General features: G+C 32.9%; 1 protein-coding gene across 1 annotated transcript; it reads right to left on the bottom strand.

Annotated features, from left to right (window-relative positions):
* Positions 1–8,754: 8,754 nt before the first annotated feature.
* Positions 8,755–14,152, bottom strand: LOC105343936 (prostaglandin E2 receptor EP2 subtype). The gene is made up of 5 exons (XM_034446142.2): positions 13,753–14,152; positions 13,083–13,318; positions 11,234–11,357; positions 10,767–10,954; positions 8,755–9,539 (listed from the first exon to the last, which is right to left on the bottom strand). The coding sequence occupies exons 1-5, from the start codon at positions 13,940–13,942 to the stop codon at positions 9,315–9,317; spliced, it is 963 nt and encodes a 320-aa protein (XP_034302033.2). The 5' UTR covers positions 13,943–14,152; the 3' UTR covers positions 8,755–9,314.
* Positions 14,153–15,376: the final 1,224 nt, after the last annotated feature.

Below are 15,376 nucleotides of genomic sequence, written 5' to 3'. Positions count from 1 at the left end.
GCAAATACCTTTCAACTAAAAATGATAATCCATAGAATGGAAGCCAACGTACACGTATTTTCTTTGTAAAACTGGGTCCGTAGGACATTATTCATTTTTACGATAAAACATATTCTATCTTCACTCTCCTTACGAATATAATGTAACTTTTTTGCATGTAATCAAATATTTTTTGTCATCACGAAGACAAAAGTAAGTACTTAGTTGAAATGTATATTTGTTATTTATACCTTTTCTCATGAGAAATTATTAATGTATATGAACAGAATATTTAGCAAAAGTCCAATGAAAATTTACCCGTATATGTTTTATCATTTCTGAGTTTATTCATGGAGATGTGATATTGTGGAAGCATAAACTAAAGATCCCGTGAGCGTGAATGTATTGCGCAAGCGCAAGATTGTAAAATCCAAAAAATCCAGGTGATTTCCGGGATTTTTTGTGGAATTTTCGTTGATTATTAATTAGCGAAGCTTAATTGAGATAAAATAAAAACAAATTGGTAACTTCCAAGTATCAATGATGTTTATAATATATAATACAAAAGGCAGTATTCTTCCAATTTCTCGGTATTAAAGACAAAATATTCGAGTCTATTATATTAATATAGTAGTATAGATAAGATTGATTCGACCATACATCCTGTAACCCGTCATTTTAACGTCTTATCTAGATTCTAACGAAGTATCTAGCCAAGATCTAGTAACTGATTTCAGAGTGTCTTTTTGGTGCTAGAACCAGTATGACGTCATCATTGATTTGAAGAATATTTTTCCCGTACTTTACGGCTTTAAAGGAATTATGTAGGAAATTAAACAATTTCTTAACATTCTTTGTTAAATCATTGAAAAAGTAATCCCGATACCTATATTAAATTTGACATCATTTAAAAGAGAAGGTCAAAAGCTTGTTTAATTCCGTTTTTGGGGAGACTGTAGGCATTATAGATGTATTTCATTAGTCAAAAATGGACAAAACTCCGGAATTTGCTCTTATATCCTTTATATCTCATTGAAAATAATAGTTTAAAGCATGATTTTTCAATGTGTTTACCAAAAATTTTAGGCCCGGTACACCCTATCAAACAAAGCTATTGTCATGAAGCATCATTGAAAGAATTTATATCTTAAATTTTATGAACCTGTAGGCACCTTTCATTTACTAGATCTTGACCTTAAGACGCTAAGATAATTATCACAATAGCTGAGCGGTTTAAACTAGTAGGAACTTGTTTTTTATGATAACTATTGCAACAGGGTGTATTTTAAGGATATGATAATTAAAACTTTATCATACTCATCATTTTAAGATATAACTAGATGATACCACGCGCAAACTTTACACATTATTATCATATAATGCTTAATTTGTTGAACCATATTTTTGCATATACTTTGTCCGATTTTTTCCTTTAAGTTTCCTTAATCTTTAAAATTGAAATAAAAAACAAACTGCATTGTTGGATATTTAAGGGAGCGGGCAGGGATAAAAAATCTAAACTGAAATTGGTAATATATACATGTGCGTGGCCTTAATCCTGTTAGTTGCAGCTGACAAAAAATAAACTTTTTTATTGTATTTTTTCAAATTAGTGAATGGAAATTCTCGAAATTTGTTTTTTTTTGTCAATTTTCAATATAATCTGTAATACTCTCTTAAATGATTATTTCAGATAAAAGATAACAGATAACAATCTGGAGGTTAACCCATTAAACTTATAGACGTAGATTACAATAATCTGTTCAAATTAATGTCTAAGGTTCACAACCAATATGACGTGGTATAAAAAAGCATGAAATTAAAACACGCTAGGTTACGCATTATTATCCATTTGCATGCATATTTTAAACCAAAGTTGTCAGATTCAATGTATCTGGCCGATGGTTAACTCGCCCTACACTTTCTGCCATGATGTCAATTAGTCAACCCATTTCTGGACACCCCGTTCTGGAAAGTTCTTTCCATTGAAAATATCGCATTAATTATTCCATTTTATTTATAAAATATTAAATATTAATAAAGTCCGATCCAAGGTATTTGCCCGCGATACATGATGAACTCGACCTACACTGTTCGTTATTTATCTAGTCAATCCGCTTTCTTGGTTACCCCATTCTGGAAATTTCTCAAGCGAATGTTTATTTTAAAAACTAAACTCGCCCACTAAAGAAACGAATTGACTCATTTTATTTATTCAACATTTGTCAAATCTTAATTTCAATGTTTTCTTTAAATAGGCTCACTGTGAGTAAATTGATCCATTCTTTACGTAATCATTTAATATCATATCATTGCAAGTATATATTTCGATCCGCCAAAGAATGTCCACCACCTTACTTTACTGTCATTTTTGCTATTTCGGGCTTGTGTAGCGAAAATGAAAGTAGGCTTTTGATAAATTTCACAATAATAACTTATAAGTAAAAATTCAATTATACCTTACGGACATAATCACACACGTATGTTTGGTTCGGATTCAACAGGCAACATATACATATGAATGCCCCGAAAGCATCGGGGGGGGGGGGGGTATTTTGGTAAAAGACTGGATATTAAAAGTGTTCGACATCTCAGTGATAGACAAATCATTTGATGGAATTTTAGGTCTTAAAGTACGACATCGACACAGCAAATTTGAATTCTTAATTTATTCATGCTATCTGCCACCAGAAAATTCCAACAGAGGTCGATATGCTCAGACGTTTTTCAGCCACCTCCTGTCCCAAATCTATATCAATAGCGATACTGATAACAAGTTCGTTCTAGGAGACTTTAATTCTAGAATAGGGTCGCTCACTGAAAATTTGTGCGATGAGGACGATATGTGTCTTAGAGAACCGCTAGATAAATGTATCAACCAACACGGTCATGAGTTTATGGAATTTCTAAATGAAACAAAGTTTTGCGTATTGAACGGCAGATTCAAGACCGATGACAATTTCACGTCGATCTCGAGGAAGGGGAAAGCGGTGGTCGACTACATTTGCATTCCTCAAGACTCGTTTAAAAACATTTAATCATTTGCTGTGATGACGATACAATCAATTGTAGACAGGCTAAAGCTCTATACTCTTATCAATGAAAAATCAAGGCTGTCCGACCACTCTGTTCTTGTGTGTGAGCTTATGGTCACGGGTCATACCATTTTTTCTCGCTCGCCAGGGGGAAAAATTGAACAACAACAACAACAACAACAGAAAACCCGTTTCAAACTAAATTGTGTACCTGCTGATTTTATGAGCAATGAAACAAACAAACTTGCATTAATAAATATTATTGAAGAAATCGAAGCGTGCAGGGAGACACAGACCTATGATAATATATACAATAAATTATGCACTACTATCATAAACGAAATGAACAACACTGTTCCTAAATTAGAAACCAAGTCGGCAAAAAAGCGTCTCAGACACACAAAACCTTATTGGAACGACCATCTGACGGACCTATGGGAAAATATGTCATCTAAAGAGAAAGAGTTCCTTATATGCGATGGAAATCGCAATATGAGGGCAAAACTACGTTGCGAATACACCCGGGCTCGAGATTTGTTTAATAAGACATTGAGGCGAACAGAATGAGAAGACAGACGATCAAGTGCCGTAGAAATAGAAAACATGTGCACGAAAAACCCGAACGATTTCTGGGCAAAAATTCGCAATCTCGGTCCGAAAGAAAAATAAACATACCACTTGAAATCATAGACGAAACGGGAATGATTATAAAATGATGAGGAAGTTGTGCTAAACAAATGGTGTACTGATTTTAAAAACCTGTACAACGGAAGCGACAGCGATGATTTTGACCAAGGACACTTTGAACAAGTGAGGGCACATAAACACTTCATAGTCAAGAATGGACAATCCGACATATTGAAACAAATGAAACACTGAACAAAAATATTTTATTTGATGAAATAAACCGTTTAGTTTTCAAAACCAAATCGAAGTCGGCAAGTGGTTACGGCGAGAAACCTTATGTAGTGTTAAAATCTCAAAAGTCATAGAAACGTTGACGCGACTATTTCAGTTGATCCTTGATGCAAGTATTGTTCCATTAGTTTGGCGTAAAGCAATCATATGTCCGATTCTCAAAGATGCATCAACAGATCCTAGAATTCCTATGAACTATAGAGGAGTTAGTCTCCTCTCCTGTATCAGCAAGATCTACAGTGCCTTTATCAATCAGCGTATTACAAGTCACTTGGATGCACATGAAGTATTAGCTGATGAGCAAAACGGTTTCCGAAAAACAGGTCGTGTGAAGATCACGTATTCACGTTGAATTCTGTTATTCGAAACTCAAAATCACTATTCGTAGCTTTCATTGACTTACGAAAATGTTTCAATTTCATTGACAGAGAAATGATGCTGTACAAATTATTAGTACATGATATTGATGGCAAAGTGTACAACTCTGTGAAAAGTATTTATTAAAACTCAGAATCGTGTGTGCTGTTAAATGGCCAGCTTACCAATTGGTTCTCTTGTAACACTGGAGTGAAACAAGGAGATAACCGGTCTCCCACATTGTTTTCGATATTTATAAATGACCTTGTTCAAGACATTAATGAACTCGGTCTTGGTGTGGATGTAGGGGAAAAGAAGCTGTCGCTTTTACTGTATGCGGACGACATAGCAATGATAGCGAAATCCGAATCGGAACTTCAACGGATGTTAGATAAGCTTCACCACTGGTGCAAACGCTGGAGAGTTCTTATCAATACGAATAAGTCCAAGTGCGTTCACTTTAGGAAAGGCAAAATTAAAAGATCGAACTGCAATTTCACTATCGGTAGTAATGCCCTAGAAACCGTGGATTATTACAAATACCTAGGAGTGACATTCAATTACAACAGCTGCTTTGATAGCAACGCAGAACTACTTGCTAAGAGTGGCGGCCGTGCACTCGGACAAATCATCGCCAAAATACATAATAACAAATATTTTGGTTTTACGTCGTACGAAAAACTATTTTCCTCGTGTGTTGCCCCTATCCTAGACTATGGAGCTGGTTTGTGGGGCTACCGTAAGTTTCAGGCTGTAGACAATATACAGAACAGGGCAATAAGATACTTCCTGGGGGTTCACAGATTTACACCAATTTTTGTTCCTTTACGGTGACTTAGGCTGGCTCCCAAATCAATTTCGACGGTGGTTCTGCATGTTGAGGTACTGGAACAAGCTAATATGTTTTGAAGATGACCAAATAACAAAGATTACCTTAAATCTTGACTATGAACGATGCCGTGATAACTGGTGTAGTGAAGTGAAACACATTATGAACCAGATTGGAATAGGGCAATATTACGACACCAAATGCACTATTGATTTGGGCTTGGTGGTGTCACATCTTACGAATTTCTTATCGGAAATATGGAAAGACTCATTGAAAAACGTACCAAAATTGCGAACGTACAAGACCTTCAAGTCCGATTACGGCTTAGAAAATTATACATCGTTTAATCTGAGCAAAGCGGAAAGATCTCACATGGCTCAACTCAGAGCAGGGATCCTACCATTAAGAATCGAGTCAGGGCGATATGTAGGAGAACCTCCAAACAAGTAATTGAAAATGAACTACACTTTGTGTTTGACTGCCCGTTTTATAACCAATATCGCACTGAAATCCTTGGCGAACAGCTGCTATCACCTGCACTATTAAATCGTGATAGACAATATGTGTTTACCTATTTAATGAGCCATAAATTTAGACAATTTTCAAAATTCATTGTAAAAGCATTCCGAATTCGGAGACAATTTCTTTATAAATAATTTATTCACTGTATGATATACACTTTGATGTAACATTGTGATTTAATATGTACCATAACCCAAATATAAGTAAATAATTGATACACCTTGTATAACGCGTGACTTATAAGCCCACTGGGCCGGGAGCCCAATATTCATGTAAAAGTAGTTTTTTTTTTATAAAATTTGTATCATATGGCACAATTGTACAGTATATGCACATGTCACTATAATAAATAATTTACTTACTTACTTACTTACTTACTAATACCAAAGGTGCAAGTCAGTACTCTGGTGCAGGCGTTTTGAAGTTTATGTGCAAAATGCCTTAATTTATAAGTATAGATAATCAGCACGATTATGAATTGCCATAATTATACTAGTACGATCATAGAATTATTTTAAAATTCTATTTAAGAATTTGTTCGTTAAGAATTGATTTGCATTTAACATAAACTATATTTCTATCAAAGATATAAAACTGGAAATTTTATGTTCCGAATCTGAAATATTGTGCTATTGAATAAGTTTTTGATCGATTAAAAAGGCAACACATGATTTGTTGACGTTTCAGACAGATATGTTGCTCATGATCAAGCCTGAAGTCCAATGACAGCATTTCTGCCTTTATAAGTTCCAAAAACCCCAGTAGACAAGATTGTTTTTATCATATACCCTTCACTACAGATGAAAGTATAATCTATAGTTGCAACAAGACTTTCATGTCACACAGCACTTCGAGTGTCCCGCCGAGATCAAACGATCAAACCAATTTTAATTAGCTGTGACGTAGCGTTCTTACAATGATTATATTGGCCCAGCAGACCTGTCAACTTGAAGTTTGCAAGACTGATTGAATAAACACTTGTATTATTTTTACTTTTTGTGGGTAAGAGAACTAAACAGAAGAATATTTCAAGCATAAAACATCTTGTAATATTATGAATCCTGATTTCCTGTAAGACGTCATTTACCAATTTGACCAAATTTGAATAAGTTTAATGAAAATAAGCCATTTGCTAACTTTTCCGTATATTTTGTATTTACTAGCATAAAGCACCTCATGGATTCTCTACTTTCTGTCAGATATATATGTTATTGTAACGTCATTAGAAGGTTATTTCCTCTGCTCCCTGTATTTTTTTCAATAATGAAAAATGGTGAAACTGTCATTGATATTATACATCAACTGAACTCAATAAAATTCTTCAACTTGAATGTTTATGTAAATTGAATTTTAAATTCAAATCGTGTGCACTTTCATTAGACTCGGAAACAACCAAGTTTTTTTTTCAATTTTTATGTTTCATGAAGTATATAAACTTTAAATTTGTTGCTTACGTTACCATATTTTATAAATGCATTCTATAATCATATGGTATTAAATTAAAGTATATTTCTGGGTATGTAAACTGTATTACAAACTGTCCTGAGTATGCGATGCCCATCAAAAATTATGTCATAATATATTGACACGTTACATTCAATGAATTTCAAGCATAAACACTTTTAAAAACAGCTTGATTTAACTCATCGTATAAACATTTATAAGAAATTAAAATGTATCTCATACCTGTCAGAGCTACATTTTAAAACAAAAATTGTTTTGTAAGAAACATTTTTTATAACAAAATTTGGTCATTAAATGAAAAAGTTTTAATTTGTCTTATTTAGAGAACGATTTTTTGATCACAATAAATATTGATAATTTTTCATTGTATTATTTTTCATTGAAATTTTAATGACATTTATACTTAATACAAGCATCTAGGTTATACGAATAAATAAATTAACAATAGCACACAATTACCACAGATGAAATCATGTCAAATAAATATCAGATCCTCAACAATATAGTTCTGAAAATCGATATCTTACCAACTATTAAAAAAACCATGGCTAAGTCGAGATATGGGCTAATTACGAGGGTCAATCAAAAAATACGAAGACAATGTGGCTGTCTATCATATATTTTTCATGAAAGTCATACTTAACAGATTAATCTGTGCACCAACACTTATGTTATTGATATGCGAAGTTTTAGTCCATTTGATATAAACGGTATTTTTGTTAACCCTTTTTAAAAACAACATGTTTTGTCACCACAGCGCACGGTAACGTTCAAAACATGACGTCAAGATAAAACACGCACAGTTTATAGATATACCCCATCTTTATATCGCGCTTAGTCTCTTGTGCCTTTCTCCTTCCAATTTAAAATGGCACTGAACCACTTAACATCTTATTTGCACACATTTATTCAAGAATCATAAGTTAGTTCTTCAAATTTTTCATTTTCTAACCGTGTATCTCTTAGTGTACAGTAGGGATAACCCTGAACGTCGGTTGACGTTACTTATTTTAATTTTTGACCAAATATTTACAGATATTTTACTCTCTTTCGGACTGTTTTATATTCAAAATACAATTACCACCACCCCCAAAAATGTATTACAGTTAAACACAAACTTGCAAATAATTGTTGCCTTATTTTTTGGCACCATTGATCATTTTCATAGCTTGTATCGGCTTTTTTGTGAGTTAAATCTATTTTGTTTGTACTTCTCGTTGCGCCGTGACGTCCGACGACGTCGATGTTTTTAGTCAATTCTAAAGAGGACTATCTGTCTTTAGTTACTAATATCTGTTTGACAAAACAATATATCCTGTCATCATTTGGTACATAGAATACCATGACTATACTTAATTTGAGGTTTCAATGTTAATTTGTTTTAAGCCCAATTTATAGAGATATTACTTTTAACATTATATGGTTTATTGTTGACATAACACAAATCTTGACCGTGCGCCGTGACCTTATTTTTGTAGGATTAGATTCTAAAGAATTCTTAGAAATAAAAGAATTTATTTATTTTTTTTCTTGCAAATTGTTTGAAACTATTGCTAAATTATGTCTACCAAATTTAGTAATGATATGACGTTTAGTAACATAGCTATGACAAAAGTCTTCGTATTTTTTGATTGACCCTCGTATTTAAAAAAATCTGTTTGACTCTTGTTTTTTAAACGCACAGTTGAGATATTGCGAAAACTTTCCAAACAATAAAAAATACATTGTCAAGTTATAAGATACATGTACATGAAATTGATCACATTTATGTAGATAATGCTAGGTTTAAACTTTGTGATTGAGTAACACGGCGAGATAAGATGTACGTCCCCACAGGTGAGACCTCTACAGCAAAATACTTTTAACTGCTTAGAGGTCTGCGACACGGGTTTTAAGGATAGCGATGATGAAAGAGAGATATGACGAAAAGGCATATCTACGAGCGGTGTTAAGCAATAATGCATATTTCATCTCAACTTAAAGACTTCAAAAAAGATTTCTTTTTTGTATGACAAAATATACTTATCAAGCAAAACTAGGAAAAATCATTTATATAATTGTATACATTCAACAAGTTTTTTATACTGCAAACTCTAATGATAATGACATTCCAAGTTTCTCAATTAGATTCAGAACAGAGAAAAAAACATAACAATCAATTATGAACAATAAAAGTGTAGCCATCACTCTATGGTTCATTACTATGTTTGTCAGACAACTTCAGAAGACTGGGTATTTCTCGCGCTTGTTTCAATTTCTTGTTCATTCCGTCCACAGCAAGCACGAAATTTGTTTATTATTTTAGGATGGAACAAAGCTTGGATGAATAAAATAAAGTAGGAATTGGTCATGTTGTTGACTATGTACATCCTTACAGCATCAAAATCTTTGGTCACTGATAAATTGAAGCCAAACTGATTGCATGCAAGTCTTACCTGCAAAAAGGAAACATAGACAGACTAAATACACGGTCGATGTTAGTTCATATAACATGAAAACTAATCGTATCAATATTTATCCTTTTAACGAAATTGGCCGATTTCTATTTTACAACATAATTTTTACTTTAAACGAGGCATTGCATATACAACACAACTGTGCATGCGCAAGGGGGGGGGGGTACAGCAAACATTCAAAACTTGACGTTTGTGGGCTTTTAAATCCTTACTTTAAATTGCTCTTGCGATAATTTTATCTGCTTCATTAAAGCTTAATAAACTAATATCTTGTCGCCGTATAAATTTGAGTATGTAGGCTCCATTGCTTTGATAGTCCAAAATATGGAATCCATTAATCAGTTATAGGTGGAGATATTCAAACGTTTGTATTTCAATCCGAGAGGTAAAAAAATGACGATTCAATATTATTGTAAAGCTATTAAATTAAATGAATTATTTGTAGACATATTTTTACATACAAGCTGATTGGAAATTATAATTATTGAGACATTTTCTCCTCATCTTGTAGGGAAAAATAAACCCTTGAAATTTCACTATAACTTAATTCAGGATAGAGTTTATCAATGTAAAAAGTTTTTAGTCCATGACAGTATTAGATATTTCCAGGTAAGATGACCAATGGGCCTCTGTTAAGTGACTCAGAGCAACCGCAAACTTATCGCAAAGTCATTTTCACGCTTCCCATTGCTCCTGTTTTAAACACCTTACAAACTAACGAAAATAAACATAGTTAATTCGTTTTCTTTTTATCATGAACTGTAAGTCTACGGAGACTAGTACTTGTAAGAACATGTTTAGTTTATTCCTGAGCCGGGTATCCCGACCGCCGACATGTTTATCTACCGTCGTAATGTCATGTTGTAAATTTTAAATTTACCGGGTGGCAGTAAATACAAAATTTACAAATACCCGGTAAATTCAAAATTTACAACATTACAGTAAACAAAACTATCAAATATTCTTTTGGTATTTAGTGTTTAAATATTAATTTTTTGGAGTTTTCTTAATGTTTTTGCCAATTTTCACCAAAATTCATCACTTAATAAGGGAAATATTCATGTTGCCCGAATAATTTCCGAACAACCCTCGTAAGTAGACTCAAAATGGTATTTTCATAATTTGAATCACTAATAACATTCGCCACGTATAACTTTAAGAAGTTCGGGAAAAGATAATGCAATAATAACCTTGACCTCAGCTTACCAGATATGGTGTTGAACACACGATATAAGCAACGGAAACAAATGTCATGATTGCCATGAACTTGAAATGGTCGAGCTTCTCTTTGAATGATATAACTTTGGATCCAGGTCCAATTCTCCGCCTTATTGCAAGCAATTCGTGTACCACACTGATATTACAAAATACTGTATACAGCATGCAACCCATTCCTACAAAAAAACCCACAGAAGACAGGAGTGGTAAGTACACTGATCTATTAAATATAAAGTTAAAACGTCAACCCCCTTCAATTAATTGTTAATTGTGTAAATTTTACAGATTGTTTTATACCCAAAATGACTGCTTTAATGTTCAACAATAATTGTCTTCGTTAATTTATACAAGCATAACGTCAAGGTTTTAATATGTAAATGGTTTGTATTTCATATCAAAAATGCATGCCACATTGCATCTTTTTGACCTTCAGGCTGCTGAATGTGAACAATTACCTTGTAAAAGGTACAAGATGACAAAGAATCTGCCCTCGGGAGAAGTGTCGTTCCAAAAGAAGTCGCACCACGTTTGATATCCATATTTGTTCACTCCCATTAGTGGCAAGGTCGCAAGGAAGATCTGTAGAAATTTATAATTATGGTTTTTTAAAGTGCAATATCCAAAAGGTGGAAAGTTTCTGCATGTTTTTGTAGGCGAAGGCTACATTAACCGCTCATGACTTGAATGAGAGAAAGTAGAGAGAGAGAAAAAAGATAAAGGAGTGAATTATGAAAAATTATAAACTGGCAAATCTTTTACGGTCTATGTGAAATCCGGCATAAGGTAGCTAAAAATGTGCAGTGATTTTTGTTTAAAATTTATATAAATAAAATTGAATTATAATGCAGGTTGGCCCCTCCCCTTTTTTAGGGAGCATACAAGAAACGGAAGAAAAAAATAAGGAAATCAAGAGTGAGTGAAATTAAAGTAAAGGAAAACAACGTATCCTCCAAAACACCCCCCCCCCCCCCCCCCGGATTAGGATTGTCGGGGTTTGAGGAATTTTCCTTTTTTTATATTTTGCTAGTCAAGAATTTTGGATGAGGTTGCCTCCACCACTTTCAAAAGTTATGTTACATGCCTGCTGACTAAAGTAAACATCAGCATTGAACATTTTTAAAATGCAAACGAATGGTGAATAATGGTATCAGAAAGACAACACTGGCAGTAGCTTACTTGAAAATAAATTAATGGTGGACAAATTCGACATGGAATAAAGATGTGTCATACTGATTAACCATTACAAACCTTTTCTTTAAAAAAAAAAATAGTCACACCTATACTATATCAGCAAAGATACAACATGCGTTTGATTTCGGAAAACACGCCATACTGCGATTAGAATATTAAGGGAGTAGTTTCTCAAAACATTCTTTAATGTTTGATACAACGTCTTCCCTATATGTGTATAGACAGTATTGTCACAGGCGGAGTGTTGTCACCGGCGAAAGATTAAGGTGACATCAATATAGAATACAAATGTAATAAACTTTAATTTACTTGCCAATTTATAACTTTTAATAATCTGTTCATCTGCATATACATCACTTTTTATTTACCATTAACTTTTTTCTCTCTCATAGTCTGTCTCTATATACATACTGATGTATATAACAATTATTTTGATATTTTTTTCAACCTTTTATGATAGATTTAATAATTTGCTTTAAGAAAAATGTAAAACCAATAAATTGCTTTCTTTGATAGTTCATGCGACTAATGAGGTAGCGATTTCTGCAAAAATTCAGTATAAATCGCATACGACAAACAGGTACTTGATCCGACGGGAAATAATAATATCCTGTAGAAATTTTATTACCCTACGGCCATAATTATTTTCTCTTTAAAAACTTATTCAAAAGTGGAAAAAAATAATTTTTCTAAACGCATGAATCAAAGGTAAATAATAAAGCAATTTTATCAAAAGAAAAAACTAGATTTGCGCATGGCCTATCCGTTGTCTAAAACTGCACAAAGCATTGCATGACTAAGTCTTACAATGTATAAAACAGAATAAGGATGTATTTATTGTGTTTTTAGACTTTGAAGTTAACGACCAATATCAAATAAGTATACAAAGAGAGCTGGATGGTCAACAAGTTTATCTTGGGATTTGTTTTAAATTTTTAAACATTTTTTTTTCAATGAATAACCATTTAGTAAAGAAAACCTCCATATATTTATGCTTTAAAATTTAAACATTATCCTTTATCTCCTCTATAAATAGTTCTTTGTCTAAAAGAGGTAAATACATCTGTAGCTTAGCAATGGTCCCGTACGTCTAGCACTCTTAAATTAACTTACCGCATACAGGTACAAACCGACCGCCACAATCACCACCTTCTTAGGTGTCATAAGCTGCTGGTATCGAAATGGAAACCGCAAGGCAATGAATCTTTCTGTTGCCAAGAGAACCACCATAAAGTGAGAACCCACCATGGTGGAATTTCTGGCAAAACCCCGCAGGATGCATCCTTGAAAGCCTCCCATAACACAGTATCCAAGCCATGTCATTGCAACTAACTGCGAATTGCTTATTCCTGGGTTTCAGAAAATGTTTTACATAATATGTATATTATACATTATTGTTAAAACATAAAACAAAAAATGCAAGTTTGTTCATCTGTTAATTTATTTTTTATCAATATGTATAAATATGTCAAGCAAATAAATAATTTGCTCTTTCATAATACTCAGTACTTATTAAGTTAACTACTGAAATATTCATCAATGTAATAATTTCAGAATGAATCTTCAAATAATGAACATCATATATATGGAACTGATATCGAAACAAAGTTTGTTGGTTTCTCCTAAAATGAATAGTGTAGAGTGTCTTTCAGAATTTCTTGGAAATATTTATTCGTGATTAAGGAGGCAATACAGAATAAAACAAAAAAACAATTGAGCGCGGAAAAAATTATAATTCTACGTAAAGTTTCTTGGTTTTATTTTTTCGAATTAACTTTCTTACCTGAATAAATCAAATCACTGAAGCAAACAACTAAAGCAACAAATTTCGGCTGGGAAAATTGTCGTTGTTTGTACATAGATCTGCCCAGCCATATGACCGCTACTAAACTCGACACACCGGTCCAGACGCTGACAAAGGTTGCGCTGATACGACCGTTAGTCTTGTTGATGCAGGTACCATTCACAATCATCTTGCCGTCAATTTACCCACGGTATATTAGCAACTTGTCAGTTTATATATCGGATATATTCACCCTCCGGTGAATAATGATCAGCATCTCTGATTGCAACCAATGGCAAACTACGGATAACTTGTAATCTCAATACTTTGATGCGTTTTAACGAAGCTCTAATTGTAGTGTACTTTAATGAACAAGTGAAAATTACAAGGTAAGTATCGAAGGAGCACCTATGTTAAAACGAAAGAAAATTATTTTTATTCTACCTCTACATGTTATTTGATTGTACTCTTAAAATATGATAATTATTGCAAGATGTTTTACAATTTACATCAAATTCATATACGTTTATAAATGCTGCATCCACATTCAGCTTTTTGCTTCGTCAATACAATATATGCATCACAGTAACATGTCTAAATGTTCTTTAACAACTGTAACAACATTATTCAACTGGATTTTACATTTCTTCTATTTTTTTAAAGAACTGGATATCAACAACATGGCGATTTTAACGCAATGTGAAACAGTTTATATCACCATAATATGGTGTCATGCTCTGTGGCGCAATTAATTAAGCTTCGGTCTACTAACCTGCAGGTCTCGAATTCGAAGTTTTGGTCACTTTCAAGTCAAAAACATGCTTAAAATCCATTTTTTGGCATTGACATTATTGACATTTTGGTTCTATAGAGGAAGACCACGCTTATAAAATGCTATCTAATTAAAAAAACAAATACATGCAATGATTCAAATTTTACAAAATTTTTAAGAACATTGCTTCACATAAGTATGTTCCTAACCATTAATAAAAACTTCTATTCATACATGTAAAAAATTGAAGAAAAAAATGAAATCAGGAAAATAATATGTCAGTATTAAAATAATCTTCTTATAAGAATTCATAGAATAAAAATTGAAGAAAGAATAGGTTAAGGTATATCCCAAAATATTATTGAGTTTAGTTTGAAAACTTGTTTGGAGCGGAACAAAACATTTGTTGACTAAAATAATATATTCCATTTATATTAACAAAGCAAAATATATTTTGAGAATATTTTGAAATACTGGAGTAAATACAAAATTACCAACATGCCAATCGTAAATTGTGTAATTTTACTCGCCCAGTAAATTCACAATTGAAATTCAAAATTGATAACATGACAGCTACCAGTTAGATACGGAGCTTAATATTTCTTCTTTCCTTTTTATGAAAGATTCAAGTCTTAATCAAACCTCATTTTGTTCTGAATATGGTACTTTCTCTATATGTGGAATAGCCTTGTATATATACTGTTGAAAGACCTTATACCTCACTTTAAACTTGACAACTGATATTTTGCAGAGCATTTGAAATATCTTGGTAGAGCATTAAGAAATGTAGATTTTGAGAAGTTTCTTAGTCACTGTAGTCTAAACATACAATAAGCTCACAGGCCTTGACGG

This window comes from Magallana gigas, chromosome 2 (assembly GCF_963853765.1).
Source record: "Magallana gigas chromosome 2, xbMagGiga1.1, whole genome shotgun sequence".
In the NCBI taxonomy this organism is placed as follows: domain Eukaryota; kingdom Metazoa; phylum Mollusca; class Bivalvia; order Ostreida; family Ostreidae; genus Magallana; species Magallana gigas.
Note: the sequence above shows the minus strand (reverse complement) of the source record. Positions and strands in the feature narration are given on the sequence as shown.

Excerpts from the sequence above, each read along its gene's own strand:
- LOC105343936 (XM_034446142.2), bottom strand. The coding sequence starts at position 13,942 with ATGATTGTGAATGGTACCTGCATCAACAAGACTAACGGTCGTATCAGC. Across the intron at positions 11,358-13,082 it reads TCGGTTTGTACCTGTATGCG|ATCTTCCTTGCGACCTTGCC; the intron begins GTAAGTTAATTT and ends AAATTTCTACAG. Across the intron at positions 9,540-10,766 it reads TGTGTTCAACACCATATCTG|GTAAGACTTGCATGCAATCA; the intron begins GTAAGCTGAGGT and ends TCCTTTTTGCAG.